The 17,588-nt window shown below is 39.8% G+C and overlaps 1 protein-coding gene across 2 annotated transcripts in view; it reads left to right on the forward strand.

Moving 5' to 3' along the window:
- The window catches only part of APPL2 (adaptor protein, phosphotyrosine interacting with PH domain and leucine zipper 2), a 39,451-nt gene extending 22,085 nt beyond the window's left edge, over window positions 1-17,366 (forward strand). For both annotated transcript variants that reach the window (XM_072870924.1, XM_072870933.1), the window contains 13 exons: window positions 2,113-2,195; window positions 7,791-7,949; window positions 9,098-9,286; window positions 9,605-9,647; window positions 9,726-9,782; window positions 9,897-9,985; window positions 11,611-11,763; window positions 11,889-11,941; window positions 13,490-13,664; window positions 14,347-14,383; window positions 14,514-14,654; window positions 15,376-15,423; window positions 16,242-17,366. In XM_072870924.1, coding sequence (XP_072727025.1) covers window positions 2,113-2,195; window positions 7,791-7,949; window positions 9,098-9,286; window positions 9,605-9,647; window positions 9,726-9,782; window positions 9,897-9,985; window positions 11,611-11,763; window positions 11,889-11,941; window positions 13,490-13,664; window positions 14,347-14,383; window positions 14,514-14,654; window positions 15,376-15,423; window positions 16,242-16,370 — 1,356 coding nt within the window. In that variant the 3' untranslated portion in view covers window positions 16,371-17,366. The remainder of the gene's footprint in view (window positions 1-2,112; window positions 2,196-7,790; window positions 7,950-9,097; window positions 9,287-9,604; window positions 9,648-9,725; window positions 9,783-9,896; window positions 9,986-11,610; window positions 11,764-11,888; window positions 11,942-13,489; window positions 13,665-14,346; window positions 14,384-14,513; window positions 14,655-15,375; window positions 15,424-16,241) is intronic.
- The last annotated feature ends 222 nt before the right edge of the window (window positions 17,367-17,588 follow it).

Below are 17,588 nucleotides of genomic sequence, written 5' to 3' on the forward strand. Positions count from 1 at the left end.
ATATTCAGGAAAGACACCAATGAAAAGAAAAATCCAATACACTTATATGCAAAATCAGCCTGGGGTTAATTTTTTCACAGCTAAGCTATCAGTGCAGGAGCATTTACTTCCACTGTTTACTCTGTCTGCACAAACTCTCCTATGCAGCAGTTCCCTTCCTGGCACATAATGTTCAGCATACTGATGAGGAGTGTACATGACAAGGAACAGAGCATGCACTGGCGAACTGGAAGGACAGAACAGTAGAGTGGATTGAGCATAAGGCTGGCAAATTCTCTTTCTGATCTTTATTCTGCCAGTAATTTGATAGAGCATTTCTCAAGCCTGTAAAATGCAGTAGTAATACTGGTAATCTGACTCTCCAGGACGTCAGGAGGATCAACAAACTAGTATTTTCACAGCACTTGATTCTCATTACCACCCATTTTAAGGGTTTGTTGTCCATCAGCATTGATGAACGAAAGCATTGGGAAAATGAGAATTGGGCTGTGAAAACAGAAAAAATGGATGCAGTGCTCTGTTTGAGATTGTAGTGTGGATCATCATCTCCACTGTCCTCTGTCTTTTGCAGATCATATGTCCCATATAAAAAGGTAACAAATGAGACTTCAGTCACTTTCCCCACCATGGGAGTTCACACTGCTTCTCTGCTGTAATTATACTAAGTGAAAGAACTGCATTGGTTTCCTTTACTGGAAACAAAACAGAACTTTCTTTCCTTGTATTTTATCTGGCAAAACTGCCGTATCTCAGTGCTTTATGCAGGAAAGTCTTAGGTTGTCACAGGAATGACTGAGTAGCCAGAAGCCAGTTGATATTGATGCTTAAATACAGTGAACTGCCCTTCAGCCCAAGTATATATTTTCTTTATTAATTACTCAAAACATGCATCTTGTATTTCACATTTCCAGCAAATGAGCAGGCCATAGGGAATTTTTGGAAAAAGCAGTGGCTAATATAGGGTTTCTTTGACTGAAAACTGACATCAACATCTAAGCTAGGCATGTCAGTCTATCATCAGTGGAATTTAGAGCTCTTCCCTCCTGAAGTAGGCTTGTGAAATAGAATAGGTAAATCATTCTTTAAGAGAGTGTGCTTTCTCCCCTTTGTAAAGGGAGTCTGTGGTCAATAACATTGTTGCAGAAATCTGAGTTACAGGTAAGAGGAATCCCACGTCCCAGGGTTAGGGAAAAGGAGTGGAATCACAAGTAAAATTGGATGAAATAGCTAATAAATTGCTTAACAGCCAAGAATTTGCTTTCACATCTCTTTCTGGAGTAGTTAACTGGTTTTGTTTTTTGTTTTTGGTTTTGTTTTTTTTTTTTAAAGCTAATTAATTGCACACACGTGCTAGCCGTGTCCATGTTTCACACAGTTGCCAGTAGGTCCTAACAATGACTGTGTGCCCCACAGCAGGTAATCCAAGGTCAAGTCTACACACACTGAGTGCTTTGCTGCTGTTGCATGCCTGCTGAGCCATACCAGCTAAGTGAATTCACCTTCTGTCACAAGATGTGCACTTTGGCCTTAGTAGCTTTTTTTAGCTCCTTCAGTAGAACAGAATCCATGGTAAATCTGTAGTTGATACCGCTGATTGCCCTGGAGGCTTCTGCTAGCACAGCTACACTTCATCACTTTCCTGACTGACTTTGCTATAGCAGTTTAAAAATTTCCACGTTGGACTTGGTAGTCCAGGTTGGACTGCTAAATCTAATGCATGATTTGTGTCCCATTTCTTTTTATATGGTGGCATCGCACACAGCGGCTCATAACACCACTAGACCCAGTTCTTCACAAGTGCTAGTATGGGAGAATGCTACCTGTTCCCTTATTTCAATCATTTAGCAAGTTATTGGAAACATACGTGTCAGCAGCCAGTGTGCATAAACGGGTGTGTGAAAGGGTGGAAAGTTGCAAAAGTGAGAAATACAAAGAAAGGCAACGCAGCTGTTTTGACCATGTGTTTGATTGCAAGCCAAAAGTATCAGTCATAATGGGATTGCTGTTAACACAGTCCCCACAATCTGTTATTTGTCTGCCAAAGCCAAGATAACTTCCAGTGTCCATTTTTTGTTTTTTGTTTGATTGGTTTTTTTAATTTTTATTTTTCAGATCAACTTTTTTAAGAAAGGAGCCGAGATGTTTTCCAAAAGAATGGACAGCTTTTTGTCATCTGTTTCAGACATGGTTCAAAGGTAACACAATACTTTAGCACTGTAACCTTCAGCACATAACAGAGAGTCCCTCCATGCTTGCATTGCATTGTTGGGCATATTTTGTTAAAGCAGCAGGTGGAAAGTAGGTATGTTTGTACATGTAAAGGAAAATGCTGTCAGTGCAGTGCAGAGAGTATTTTTATGGTATAGCCAGGAGCTATACACTGCAAAGTGTTCACGTGCTTTCTTACATCCCTGTGTGTCTTCATGGACACAAAGCATGGAATCTGGGCTTTGAAATGGGTTAACAGAATTAATATAATAGAGCTAAAGTGCATTCTGAATTAGAGGTATTTATACTTGCTGGGTCTTCTGTAACAATACTGTAACAATAACCCATTAATCTCCCATATTTGGGAGGATTTAGGGCCTATAGTGTTTGATGTTGTAGCTACACAAGGCAAACAAAACTCCTCGCCCTAGAAAACATACTCATTGTATCCAGGGTAGGCTGTATCAGCCCACTGAGTTCAACCTGCTTTGGCTAAGTCCTCATTTCAATAAACTGCCTCACTTTTGTACTCCTAATTTTGTGATTATATTTTCTCTCCCTCCCCCACCCCCCGTAGTGAAGATTGACATTTTCTTTATAATTAAGTCCCTGTAAATGTAAACTTTACATTTAAAATGTAATCATATTAGAACATTAATAACTTATTTTAAATCAGCTGGAACACTAAACGGAGTCCTTCACTTTATTGCTTCATAACTTTCATATTGGACTGTATCCAAATCATTACTTATTCTGACTCTGGTGGCATTTTAAATAGCGCATACTTATTAATTTGAGAACACTGCTATAAGTAATCCCCCTGTATTGTTAGATTCTTTCAGTAAGTGATTCTTTACTTCCTGTACCTCTATACTTACTTATATCTTTTCACACTCACTTCTGAAATAAATCCCTCCACAGTCTACATAGCATTTGTACAGACTGGAGCACAGATTTGTAACTCCCTTGAAATAGTGCCCTTTATTTAGTAAGGCTAGAGCACCTTGCTTGTGTCTTACAGGCACAGTGAGGATTTTGCCATTAAATCCTCGCCATAGAATAAGCCGTTGTTTTCCAAAGTCTGATGGATTTGAATTCTGGATAGTACACAGTAGTAAATGGAAGCAAAAATAGGCTGCTCAGTTGGTTTGCTGAGTCTGGTTTTTGTGTTTTAAGTCTGTCACACAGCAAAGCTTGAAAGTACAATTCAAATGTAACTAGTACAGGAGTGTGATGTCTTTGGAAAAACCAAAAGAGAAGCTTGTAAAATTCTGAATGACACTGTGCAGCTTAGCAATTACTGACACAGGACATGGTTTCGTGACTTAAGATTATACAGCCACTGAAAACCGTGCTGCCCACTTCTTTCCTTCTTTAGTGCTGGGGATCACAAGGCCTCAGTGAGTCAGATCTGCTTGCTAATCAAGCTAAAAGCTTTTTATTTGTCAGATTTGTTTTCTTAGAACAACAAGTCGATGAGACCCATTGTGCAGTTACAGAATTTCAGCAGTGATGATGTCTTGCATCTATGTAAGCTGATTGTGAAACTGAGTCTTCGTATTTAAAAGTACTTTCATTTATACATTGAATATTGCTAACAGTGTAAAAACACATAAGAGAGGACAGATCATTAAAATATTCTCTGTAACCAATTGGCCTAATTGCCACAAACGCATATAACTTCAGAATTGTCAGCTTTTCTCTCCCTTCTACCTTGGAGATAAGAGAAACACACCTTAGGAAGAGGAATCCAGTCTTGGGAGCCATGAAAATGCTAGGGCAGTTTTGTCGGAAGTAATTTGTGGTGAAACAAAAATGACTGATCAAAAGACTCATTGAAGTAGCCCTTATGTAAAAACTGTCAGTGCTGTTCCATTTTATTTCAAAATTGAATTTAAATAATTCTTATTCTGACATTTAATGATAATGTTGAAAGGCACTAGCTTGCAAAATTTGGTCTAATTTAATTCAGATCTGATGATATTACTCAGCCTTTATAACTCAGCCTCTCATATGACTTGGCTAGGTGGCAAGATGCACACAGCTGGTCTCATTTTGGAGGTGATGTGGGAGCTCAGGAAGTCTCAGCTTTCTAAAGATGCGGAAAAGCTGGAAATAAGCTAACATGAAACAGACTGACACCATGATGCAAGAGTGACTCTTCATCTGGCCAATCAGATACTGCTTAGTGCTGACTGAAATGCAGCGCTGTGTCTGTAGATTACTTCAACAGTTACAGGATATCACCAACTTCTACAAAAGACTGGGGAGGAGAACAGGAGAAGAATCATATGCACTTGCCTTGTACTTTTCCACAAGCTTTTTGCCACTGTCAGAGACAGGATAGTGGACTACATGGATCTCTGGTCCTGCTGTGTACAGCCTGTGTTATGTGCTCATGTTCTCCACAAGATTTAACCACTTGGGCAGGAAGTAGGGAGAAAGTTGCTTATTGCATAGGTGCAGGTATTAATGACTTTCTAAGGTATGTGATGACAAGTATTCTGATGTTCCCACCCAATGAGTTTTCCTAGTAGCCTGGATACTGTTAATAACTCCTCAAGCTTGGAAGAGTTAAGAAAGAAATAAAATATTTGCTAGTATTGTTTCTCTGAAAGTCAAATAACAGCTGCTGCAGTATGGACCTTAGACGTCATCTAGTCCACTCTCCTGCTGAGAGCCGGGTCAGTTACAGCAGAGTGCTCAGCACTGTGTCCAGTCAAATTTTGAGCCTCTCCCTCTCCCTCCGCCCCCCCCCCAGTATCTGGTTACAGCTTGTGTCCATTGTCTCTCATCCTGTCACTTCGCACCTCCAAGAAGAGTCTAGCTCCATCTGCTGTATACCCTCCCATCAGATAGTTAAGCTAGCAATAAGATCCCCACCTTAGCCCTCATTTCATGAGGCTGAAAAACAATTCTTGCAGCTTCTTCTCATGTCACATGTTCTGCCCCCCTAGCCATCTTGGTGGCTCTTCACTTGACTTTGTTTCTGTCTTTTGTGTGCTGGGGCACCAAAACTAGACACAGTACTGCTATTGGAGTCTCACAAGTGCTGGACAGATGGGAATAATTACTTCCTTTGACCCGCTGGCTATACTCTTGCTCATGCAGCCCAGCCATGGTGCTGGCTCATGTTCGACTTATCCTCTAGGACCCCCAGGTCCTTTGCTGAAAGTTGCTTTCTATCCAGATGCTTCCCATGCCTTACAGTTGCACGGGCTTATTCCATCCCAGGCAGGACTTCGTATTTGTCTTTGCTGAACTTATGAGGCTCCTGTCTGCCCATTTATGCAGCATGTCAAACTCCTTCTGAACAGCAGCCCTCCACTCTACCATATCTGTCAATCAGTCTTCCCAATTTGGTGTCATCTGCTCCTATGGGTTGTCCAGCTCTTATTAAAGACTGTAAACCTGTAAGCCTCAGTATTGACCTATGAGGAACATCACTAATAGCTGAGTACCAGTTGGGCTTTGTCTCAGTGATTACAACCCTTTGAGCTCAGTAGTCCAGCCATGTTTTCTACCCATCTTGTAGTCGACTTCTCCAGTTTGTATTTCACCAATTTGGCTATAAGGATACTATGGGAAACCATGTGAAAGTCTTGCTGAAGTCAAGTGAAACAGCATCACTGCTCTTCTCCTGTCCACCAAGCTAGTCGTGGCATCACAGAAGGCAATCAGGATGGTCAGGCATGATTTCCCCTTGGTAAATCTGTGCTGGCTGGTCCCAGTTGCCTTCTTGTCCTTCGTGTGCTTGGAAATGGCTGGAGAATTTGCTCCGTAACTTTCCCAGGGACTGAGGTATGGCTGACTGGCTTGTAGCTCCCCAGATTGTTTCTCTGGCCTGTCTCAAAGGCAGGTGTGACACTTGCCTTTTTTCCAGTCATTAGGAACCTTCCCTCACTGCAGTGAACTTTTGATAGAGACTAGCCTTGCAGGGACATTAGCCAGCTCCCTCAGAACCTCAGTTCACAGACACATAGCCAGACCTCAGGTTCACAGAAGGGCAGTGCGAACAGATGGTCTAAAACCATTTTCTACTTCCTTGTCCACAGATGCACCAAATAGTGCTTGCAGCTGACATGGAAATCTAAGTCCTTTTATGTATAGCTTATCTAATAGGCTTTTTTTAAATTATTGTATTAATTATGTCACATTTTCAAAGTGGCAGGCCTTTAGTTGCTTTCTGATTATGCCCATTGCATTGATGTGTATTGATCAGAAGAGTCTGCAAGTGAAACAGACTTACTAACTTTGATGGAAACAAGGCAGGTTTATTGATGTGATGGGATTATCTGTGGGAACTTCTGAAAATTAAATGGTTCCCCATGATTGTCTGACGGTAGAACTGGAAAAAAAAATGAAGGTATTTCACTGGTATATGATGACAACTCTGACCTTTCTGCTTGCTTGTTCCAGTAAAATGGCTGCTCTTTTTTCCCCCTTTATGCCAAATGTGTCTTACAGGAAGATTATGAATACACAGATATTCAGCACTGCAGTATATATCTGTATAATGCTTCTGCAATGAATTATCACTTACTTTCTGAGTTAAATTTTGCACTCAGATACCCCTTCACAGTTACCACTTTCAGCAAACTGGATTTTTACAGATAACGTGCAAAAAGAGCTCAGTTTTGCCAGCCTGCACCAAGGATGTTTTCTGAATCACACCAAAGTGGAAGACAGTGTTATAAACAAAAATTAAAGCTAAAATGAGACTTGAGCTATAGATTTTGTTATTGTGTTGTTCTGAATTCATGGAAAACTTACTGTTGAAAATCCATGACCAGTTAATAGTTGGTCTCATGTCAGGAATTCCTGCATGTTACACAGTTGCAGGAATTAGACAAAGTCCTATGAAAGCCAAGAGATACTATATAGTAAAGCCTACTTTGAACTGTGCTACTATAGTAGGGCAACATCTATATGTGTTCAGCAGTGTAAATTCATTTTAACAGCTGTCTCTCTCAAAAAATAAACTTCTCTTCACTCTTAACACTTAAGCATTTCTCATGTGCTCATTTCAGTCTTACAAAACAATCTCATAATTCTGATCATTATCTCTCTATACTGCTTGGGGAAAGAAGATAACTATGTTTAGTACAAATTGCAAAAAAGAAAGCATACCTACTGTATGAGACATATTGAAAGTAACGTCTTCAAGCTGGGCTTTCAAAATAAAGAGCAAGGGGAAATCCTGGCTGTGCTTTTGCCACCACCCTGCCAAAGATAGCCATATTTTCCTTAAACCATTGATAATACCTTCAGAGCATATGCATCTTGTCTCTTTAGGCTCAGATGACATTTCGGGGAGTAGTTCCCTATTGTATGCCTCTCTTCCTTCCATTTTTTCCTAACTGCACTGATTTATCTAGTCCTTAGAGAAAGCCTTGGACATGTAGTCTTACATTATATTTCCTATAAAGTCTATCCTAAAAATAAAGTTTATCTTTGCACTAGTCTCCAATATAATCTGAACTGGTATTTTTGTTCACTTTGGCTTACAGATGTTAGCTATATCCTGGTATAAACTGACTAATGATGGCTTTGGGTTTCTTGTTGTGTTGGTTTTTTTCCAGCATACAGGGAGAGCTGGATGCTGAAGCTGAAAAAATGAGGATATCCCAGCAGGACTTAATTGCAGTTAATGAATCTGTTTACACCCCAGATTCCGATGTAACTTCACCTGCTATCAATAGAAATCTCATCCAGAAGGCTGGCTACCTTAATCTTAGAAAGTAAGAAGACTGTTGCTACCTGCTGGTTTGTTTAGTTGCTACATTTCTTTTTTTTAGGTCATAAAGACTCCTCAGGTAATGATGTTTGAGGCTCCTGAATCACTGTGGTAGCTGTACTCTTCAGCTCCTAAGTATCTCTGTCATCTTTGGAAATGTGTTTTAGAAGCTTAATCCATATTAGAATCATAGAATCTTTAACGTTGGAAAAGACCTCTAAGATCATCTATTAGAGGCATTTGAGACTGCCTTCCTGAAAACAGAAGTTTACTTCTGCTTGAATTCACCTACAGGGATGATTTCCTGCATTCAAGTGGCTAAAAATTAGAAACTGATGGGGCTGGGTTCAGATTGTTCCCAGTTCTTAGGGCTAATGAAAACATAGTGTTTACAAAAATAAACAGCTATATTTTGTAGTTAATACATATTTTCATAAATTACCTCCTTTACATAAATAAAAGCTTTATGGACAATGCAAGTGCATAACTTTGAATGTGTACCATACGTAGAGTTACCTCTGCAGATTTTCCAAATAAAATCTTCCATCAACTTCCGCAGGAGCTGTGTATATTGGTGGCATACAGTAACCCTGTTTATGTGATTGATTAAATACCAGATTATTTCTATTTGACTAATTTTTTTTTTGTGAGTGGACATTTATTAATTTCTTATAGCATGCTAAGAGCTGGATTACAATATAATAGGACTCTGTAGCTAGGGAGAAGATGGACTCTGAGATACTACTTGCAGAGAATACTTTTTTTTTAAATGATGACTCTTTGTGTTGAAATTGCTCTCACTGTTCTTCAGCTTGAAAATATGTTTTGTTTTGTTTTTTTTGTCCAGCTTAACAGTATTTCGTGTCAGTTACTCAATACCAATAATTCTTTTATTCCTTAACAAGGAGATACCTGAGAGAATGTTTTTAACTTGAGATGTTTGGAATTAGTTTAGTTCTTCAGTTTTCATTAAGAGTTAGTCTCTGCTAGGAATAGGTGCTGCTTTTACTTCTTAACAGAGACTCATCTTAAAAAGAATTCCAGGGTTGGACATGAAGTTCAGATTAGCATCAGGATATGTTTGCAGTTTCATACATGTTTGGAGTAATTTCTAAATAGTAATGAGTCTTTATCACTGCATCTTCTCTTCAGTAAAACAGGTCTGGTGACTACAACTTGGGAAAGACTGTATTTCTTCACTCAAGGTGGCAACTTGATGTGTCAGCCAAGGGGAGCAGTAGCTGGAGGATTGATTCAGGACCTGGACAACTGCTCTGTTATGGCTGTAGACTGTGAAGACAGAAGATACTGCTTTCAGATCACTACTCCTACAGGCAAAGCGTATGCGACAGGTTTTATTTGAGGACAGCCAGTCACACCTCCCCTTTCAGATGCTGTTTCATGTAAAACATGCTTGCTATAATAGTAAGCCTTTCTGGGTTTCCAGAAGGGTGTTTCCAAATTAAAAGCATGTTCCTTCCCATCCTCCCCCACAACTGCTGGAACAGCACATGCGGTATCCTTTAGCTGCAGCTTATTCGTGATTTTTATTCCTTAGATGGTTAATAGATACAAAGCTTGGTGATGTTATTACAAGACCTGGAGTCAAACAGTCCTGGTGTCCACTGTTAGCACTGATACACTATGTTTATATTTTAGGGGTATAACCCTTCAAGCAGAAAGCAAGAAAGAATATGAGGAGGTAAAAATATTTTTCTTAATGCTGTTATTCTTGTATACAAGTGAGCTTGAAGAGTTCAATTTCATTTTTCCCTTCCAGTGGATATGTGCCATCAACAACATCTCCAGACAGATCTATCTCACTGACAATCCAGAGGTGGGAGCTTGTTTCCATCTTTCAGTCCGTTCCTTCCAACTTGCTTTCCCATTGTTCTTTGCATGGCAATGTAAAGTACGTGTGTTAAAGAGCTGTTCGCTCTTGTTTTCATAGGCAGCTGCAATCAAGTTAAATCAGACAGCCCTACAAGCAGTGACTCCCATTACCAGCTTTGGGAAAAAACATGAAGTTCACCACCCCAGGTAACATTCTCACTTGCACGGACTAGGGACTGTGTGCTCAGTCATGCTGTTTTTACAGGGCAACGGTCACGTGGGAGAAAGCCCTGTCTAGGCCCTGGCTTTACAAGCCTGTGTGCTCCAGCAAATTCCTCTACTACTGATGTTTCCTACTGAAAGCTGTAAGAGATGCTAAGTGTTGAGGATAACGCTTATTGCTCCACATCACAGCCTTGAAACTTCTTGTGGTTGCCATTGGGATTTTACTGTTTCTTCAGAAACAATGCTTTATTTGTAAGTGCTTCGCTGTAAGGGAGTGACTTGTAATATGAGCAATACAGCAGAGTCTCCAGTATACACTGAAGTAAGTATTTTCTTGAATATTGCCTCAAGCAGTTCCTGTCAGTCTGTCAGAGGAATATGCCTTATACAGGTGTCAGAATAATTACTATTGCTCTCTTGTGCTCATGCAGGTCAATCAGTAAAGCTCCCCTCCTTCAAAAATTGTTAATAATGCTCTAGAATATGCTTATATTCAAAATATATATTTTATGTATCATTTCTTTGTGTCCACGTGATCCTGGCATCTTGCTCGGTGAGAATTCTTCAGACTTCATCATCAGAGTTGGCTTTAAAGCCCAGTGCTGGACTGAAATCCTGCTTTCAGAAGCAGTGTGATAAATAAAATAGGGCAAGTTTGTGTCGCACTGACTTCAACATGAAGAGACTTCTCTGCAGGTTTTGTCAGAAAATTGTAAATTCTTCCTCAGATATTTACTTCTAGAAATTCAAACCTTTCCCAGATCTTCTGTCTCTCAGGCCAGTGCCTTTACTGTGATTTATGATTCCCTTAATTATGACTGCTTACAGATTCCAAAGATTCCCTATAGCCATGGGGAATGCCAGTCAATTTCTTTCTAATTTTATTCACAGTACAGCTGTTTCACTTTTATTACAGATTTATTAATAGAAGAGTATTGCCTTCCATTTCACTGGGCAAAGGAAATAGCTATTTCATTGACAACTAGTCTCCCAAGTCACTTTTACATCTGTATGCAACCAGAAAACTTTCTAGAAATAGAAGGATACCACTTGTAAACCCAGCATACCATATGTAGTGATGTGTATAGTTATGACTTCTGTAGCTGTGGGAAACTTAGCATTTCATTCACTTTGAGAAAAGGTGCAGGAAGAAACCTGACCCAGTGTGTAACACTTCTTAACTATCACATTGTAACAAGCCTGTGGCCAACTAAGATCTTAGAAAGATGTCAGGATTGCCGTTGACACCTGTAGACACAAGTCCAGGTCTCTGCTGTTTGTACTGGTAATGGGGCTGTAAATATGGCCACTGGAGGGCAGGGAGGCAAACAGCAACCTATTGCTGAAAGTCTGCCCACACTCAGAGTTGCTCTGCGTTCAGGTTTAATATACCAGCATTTACTTTGTACCTAAATTATTTTAGGTACAAAAAAATAAAATGGAGATTTTATTAGAGTCCTCAGTAACAGGTAAATAGGAAAATACTCTTATTTATGTTTATATATACTGGTTCAATCCCGCTCTGGATTTTTGAATCATTTTGTCTCCCTTCCAGAGAAAAGATAGGGTGTCATTGATTGAAACTTTTTTTTTCATTTTCACTTTAGGCAGAATGTAAAAAATATGGAAAATGATAAAATAATTCCCAGTGAATCAGCTGGCATTCAAGACTCCACACAACTCATTGCTCCTGGAACACCGATTCAATTTGATATCGTACTGCCTGCCACAGAATTCCTGGACCAGAACAGAGGTGGCAGGTATGGCCAGAGACAGTGATCGATCGATCACTTTAAGAGTGATTTCAGGGGAGAAAATGAGGTAGTGTAGCATGTGTGTGTGGTGACCAGAATCTGTAATTAGAGTTTTTATTCTTATTTCATAGGCGCGCAAACCCATTTGGGGAATCTGAAGACAGCAGCAAAGATGAGGAGGAAGGTCAGTGCTTCATTTTTCCAGATAAAATTAGTCATGATTTTAGGCCTAATTCAGCTGGAAGCTACACAGTGTCTCTTAATGAAAGCACCTGACACTGTGGAGCAGTGGTAACAGATCCATAGTACAGTTGAAGGTAGTTACCTTTCAGAAGCCAGTCTTTTAAACATCGCTACCTGTGAAAACAAACACCTTTTTTGTGACAGTCCAAGCTGTATTCCAGATTAGGTTTATTTCAAATGTTTAAAGGCAAATAGATCTGGTTTGCTTGTTTTTTGTCTTCTTTTTCTTCTCTTTTTTTTAAAAAAGTAGCTGTTGACTTCTTTAGAAAGGGTTTGATGGGACTGTATTACAATTCTGCTCAAGTTTGACGCTGCTCAGTAGCCATTTCTTACCCACACGTACTCTGAAATCCACAATCTAAATCTCACAGAGGCCCAGCATATAGCTAGTGTCTCTTTCAGCAAAGGGAGAGTTTCCTGCTGCTGCCCCCTTTCCCTCCTCCCAGTGACATGCCAGTAAAAGTCAGCAGTTCTGACCTTCCTCTACCAGCACACGCAGGGCTCAGACCCTGGCTGTTCTCCTCGTCCTCTGTGCCACTTACAACCGCTGTCTGGAACCCACAGCCCCTGTCAGAAAACCACTCACAGAACCAAAGCAGAACCTTACTGATTTGAACAGTCTCACTTGCATGTGCTGTCCCATTGCGAGGTAGGATGGTTGCAAGCTGCCTGACAGCAGAGTAGCTGTGACAAGCAGGCACCTCTGCACTCTCAGCAGCAGCAGCACCCTGCTCCACTGCAGCACTCGGAAGAGAGTACAGTGCTTAGGTGACTGCCCTGCGTCTCGTACTGCACAAGTGGATCTGCATAGCTCAGCTCAGGCTGATGCTTAACAGTCTTTGTAGTGTCTTGTGCAATGCAGACACAGTTGTTGTGGCCTTTGAACAGTCATGTCCAGCAGGAGTCATCCTGCTTTACCTTGCTCACCACCAACCATAAAGGGAGCCTGATCAAATGACGGCTTTGTCGCATAATGGCTACTTGGTTGTGAATGGGAGTCTTACAGTGATAGTCAATGAGCAAGGAAGGACTTAACCTCAGCTGCATGGAAGGTCAGAAGGACATAGAAGAGAGCGAGGAATGTACAAGGTTTAAATATAAGAGTTAATTCGATGGAAGCATGTGCACAATCATAAATTTATCACAGTTTATGTGCACCTGATAACAGGATAGGCAAGTGAATTCTATCAGCCAATCAAATAAGGCATAAAGGACCAGTTACACTTTTAAAGCTTCCAAGCAACTGTGTGTGTTTGCCTTTTTTTTTCCTTGGGTTCTGCGCCCCCCCCCCCCCGCTGCCAGTTCAAGCACTGTTTAAAACTGGGTCAGAGCACTGCCTGGCTCATAGCAGGAAGTCACAACCCCCGCAGTCACCACCCACAGGTTTACTGTTGAATTTCCAAAGTGAAAAAAATAATTTAATTGATAACTTCAGCTACTGGAAAGTTGAAGTAGCCCATTGACAGAAGTCACGCCTTTTATCTTCCAGATTCACTCTTGCAGCAGATGTTCGTAGTTCGGTTTTTAGGATCTATGGCTGTTCAGTCGGATGACACAAGTGAGGTGATTTACGAAGCTATGAGACAAGTGTTAGCTGCTCGTGCCATTCACAACATATTCCGTATGACTGAATCCCATCTCATGGTCACCAGCAAGAACTTGAGGTACTGTAAAACCTTCAACTTGTCAACATTCTGTTCTCTTCATACAGCTTGTCATTAGTAAAGTATTTTTGGTTTTGTTTTTCCAAGAAATACGCCCTTTTGAGGGAGCAAGATCCCGAGATTCACTTTACTAAGTAAAAATGTCTCTTTTCTTACTCTGTAGTATCTAGAAATCATCCTCCTGACATCCTACAAGTTGTAAGAACATCCTACCAAAATTTAGAGGATGCAGTGGGGCTATAAGGCCCCACAAAGATAGAGAAAAACATTCACTGGAAGATTCTCTTTCCTTACATGTAGTAACAGCAAGAGAGCCATCGCTGTCCTGTTGTCAGCACTGTCACTGTAGAATATGTTGATACAAGACATTCACTTTAGCTGGAGCACATTTATGTCCATATGCATATTAGTGTATTAGCCCATACACTGAGGATGCTTACCGAATTAGCGTTCAGAAAGATACTGTGACCTATACATGTCAAACAGCTGAGAGTCAGGGTCTGGAGTTGAACTTTGCCATTGACGGACTTGAAATCACAGATAGAGCATTTGATTCTGTGCATATGTTTCCTCATCTGTAAAATAGCTGTAGTGATTGCCTTACTATTATAAAGCACCTTGAAATTACTAAGAATCACTCTAAAATAATTTACTTTTTTTTTCCCCCTACACATAATTGCAGGTTAATAGATCCTCAAACCCAAGTTACACGAACAAGTGTAAGTAACTTTTGTTTTGAATCTGGTTTTCGACCACAGCATTGAATACTCAGTCACATGAACCTGAGCTCTTGACCAAGCTAACTATATGCTGGTTAAAGAAAATAAATTCTTTATTATACTTTTCCAGTTTGAACTTGCCACTGTGACACAGTTTGCTGCTCATCAGGATAACAGGCGACTGATTGGCTTTGTGGTCCATCTCAGCGAGACTCTGGGAGAAGAATCCATGAGTGCATATATTTTTGAGAGCAACACAGAAGGGGAAAAGGTTTGCATAACATTTAATAAAATACTTTATTTAGAAAACACATCTTAGGCTTCTTGGCTTACCTATCTGGGAAACAGCGCTAGAGAAGCAAGAGCAGCTCAATTTCTTGCCAAGAAAACACGCCTTAACATGCAAGCCTTTGATGGCTTACGTCTAAAAAGAACCAAATTTATAGATAATGCAGCAGCATGTACAACAAGGAGGCAAGGATGTGATTGCTAATACCAGCATTAAGAGATGGGGGAAAGAGTGTGTGTCTCGCACCAGCACTAACAAAAATGAATGTCAGCTATGTTGAGATATGGTCATCTGTAAAGCTTTCAAAGACAAGACAGCCACGCTGCCTAACTGCGTGAACTGGGTGCTTGCTGCATATGATGGTAACAGACTATTAGAAATAAGGAACGTGCTGGAGAATTTTTGTCTTAAGAAACAATAATGCTCTTACATGCACTGGAAAAGATCCCCCAGGTTTGGAAAGAAAGTTTTGTGAATAAAACTGAGTTGAGTACCAAGTCTTACCAGCCTAAGTGAGCTTTGAAGCAGAACCTAAGATAGTTTTATTTTAATGTAGTTAGCATGGTGAATTGTATTCCACCTCTGCTTTTAGACCGTATTTAAGACTAAGTTTGCATTGACACTTCTGTGTTTTAGTCCCAATTAAGGAATCAAAAAACCAAACCAAAAGACAATTGAACTTTACATACATTTCTTTTTTTAGATTTGCTATGCCATTAGCTTGGGAAAAGAAATCATTGAGGCACAGAAGGTAAGTTTGTTTCATTCCCCACATCTGTGTTGTGATACATCGTATTCTGCTTTCAGTTGCATTGTTCAGGTACTTCTGGTGTGCATGAGAAAAAGGAACTGCTACTCCTTCTAATGACAAAGTTTTGCAGACATTATTTAACACGGCCCCTGGGTAGTTCGTGCAAAAAGAAACTGTTTGACTTTGCAGTAGCTTGATTTCAGATAAAATTTGCCACCCTAAATCAAAGTCAGAACTCTACAAATCCAGTTGTTCATGTTTGAAAGGAAGCTGTGAGCAAAGTTTAAAAAAAAAAAAACAAAACAAACCCAAACAAACTCTTTGGGACAAGAAGTGTAAATCACACACATTGCTGTTTCACTTTCAGAAACTCATATTCCTTCCTCCCACTTAAAACAAACGGCAAAGTTACCTAGCCCCTCGTAGATAAATTTATCTATATAAAGATGTGACACTAATACATTAATATTTGCTGTATATTTTTGCTGCTAAGACTTCAGAACAAGCTGGGGGAATGAGCTTTTAGTCACAGGCAATAAGCACAGGTATAGTAAATAATTTTAGTTATTTTTCTCCTTGTCTTTCAGTAATTGCATCAATGCCAGTAAGAACAGCAAAATAAAGGCTCAAAATGAATGACTTTTTTGTTTTTTTCTTATATACCCAAGGGGTGGTTTTAGGATTATTTATGTTTCAAACCTTTAGACTAAAGGTTGTCATAAAAAAAAGAGTTGCAAAACCTTAACAAGAAGTACTGGGAAAAGTATGTGCTCCCCCAGGATTGCTGCAGTCTGCTGAACTCATTTGTTTTTCTTCAGGACCCAGAAGCATTAGCTCAGCTAATGAAGTCTGTGCCATTAACAAATGATGGAAAGTTCATGCTTCTGAATGATCAGTCAGAAGAGGATGGAACTATACATGAAGAAGGGGAGGAGTCCGAAGCATAAAAAACTCTCGTCATTTCCTGCAGCCTGTGTGGGAGCAAGAAAAGCAGGGAGTCGTTTTGCAAGAATCTCTGGTTTTCAGGCATCTGCGCACACCCAAGGCCAGCCTCCGCCTTTTCCTGCGAGAGTGAGCGTGGCGTCTTTGCAGTGGCGTTTCCTCTGGATTGACAATGGAACAACAGCAGGACGGGGCCTTTGAGGCTTTTTGCATTTGTGAATGTGTAGTGTATAGGCTCGACGGGGAAGCTGACAATCTTCAGGAATGTTTCAGCATTAGCCCCTTGCTGCTGGTAGTTCGGACAGCACAGCTGTCAGCCACAAAGGGTTAATGTCACTTCTTCAGATTTACATGGTGAGCAGCCTACAGTTCCACTGAAACTAGTGCAAGTTGTAAGCTGTCAGCTCCTTTAGCAAATATCAGGCCTCAAGTTTCCTACCATAGTCACTTTTCATAGTTTGCATGATTATGTGCATCTGAATGAAGGTTAAAAATGCACTATTTACTTTATTTTCAGATGAAGTTATTTTTAGTCTAGTCTAAGTGTAACAAGATTTATCTTTTGTGCTAGCCTATTTACAAAATAATTTGTTAAACACTAAATTTTTCCTATTAATATAATCTATTTTTATATTGCATCTAGAATAAGCTTACAAAACAAATCTAAGTGCCTACTCTTACCTTCATGGGGACCGCACTCACACATTCTGTAATTAAATAATGGACATAATGTACCTCCTGGATTTATTATTCTAAATACCACTGACAAGCAAACAGCAGAATTAGTCAGTGAATGTGGCATGTTAGTTGTGTGCGTTTTTCTATGGTTAGGTTTCTTAAAAGTTAAGCTGCCAGAGATTATAATTGTAGGACAAATAAGTACTTTTATAATAAGAATTCTTTGTATTTTTAACATTATGGTGACATGCAACAGCTGAGTCTACCAGCAATCTTTGGTTTTAAGAAACTGAGCAATAAAATGCTAGATTATAAGTCTACAATGTATTGACTAGTCTCATAGTACCTTACTGAAATTAGACACTATATGTATTTGGCTAATAAGTTTAGATTTTTTTCCCTTCCACTTTAACCTGAAAACATGAGAAACTGTACTTTGCAAGAACAAACAAAAATAAAATAATCAGTAGTTATTAGGGGGGCATAATAGTTTGTATTAATCAAGATAAGATAACTAGAAGAAATAGCTGAAATTCCTCAAATTT

This window comes from Ciconia boyciana, chromosome 1 (assembly GCF_034638445.1).
Source record: "Ciconia boyciana chromosome 1, ASM3463844v1, whole genome shotgun sequence".
In the NCBI taxonomy this organism is placed as follows: Eukaryota; Metazoa; Chordata; class Aves; order Ciconiiformes; family Ciconiidae; genus Ciconia; species Ciconia boyciana.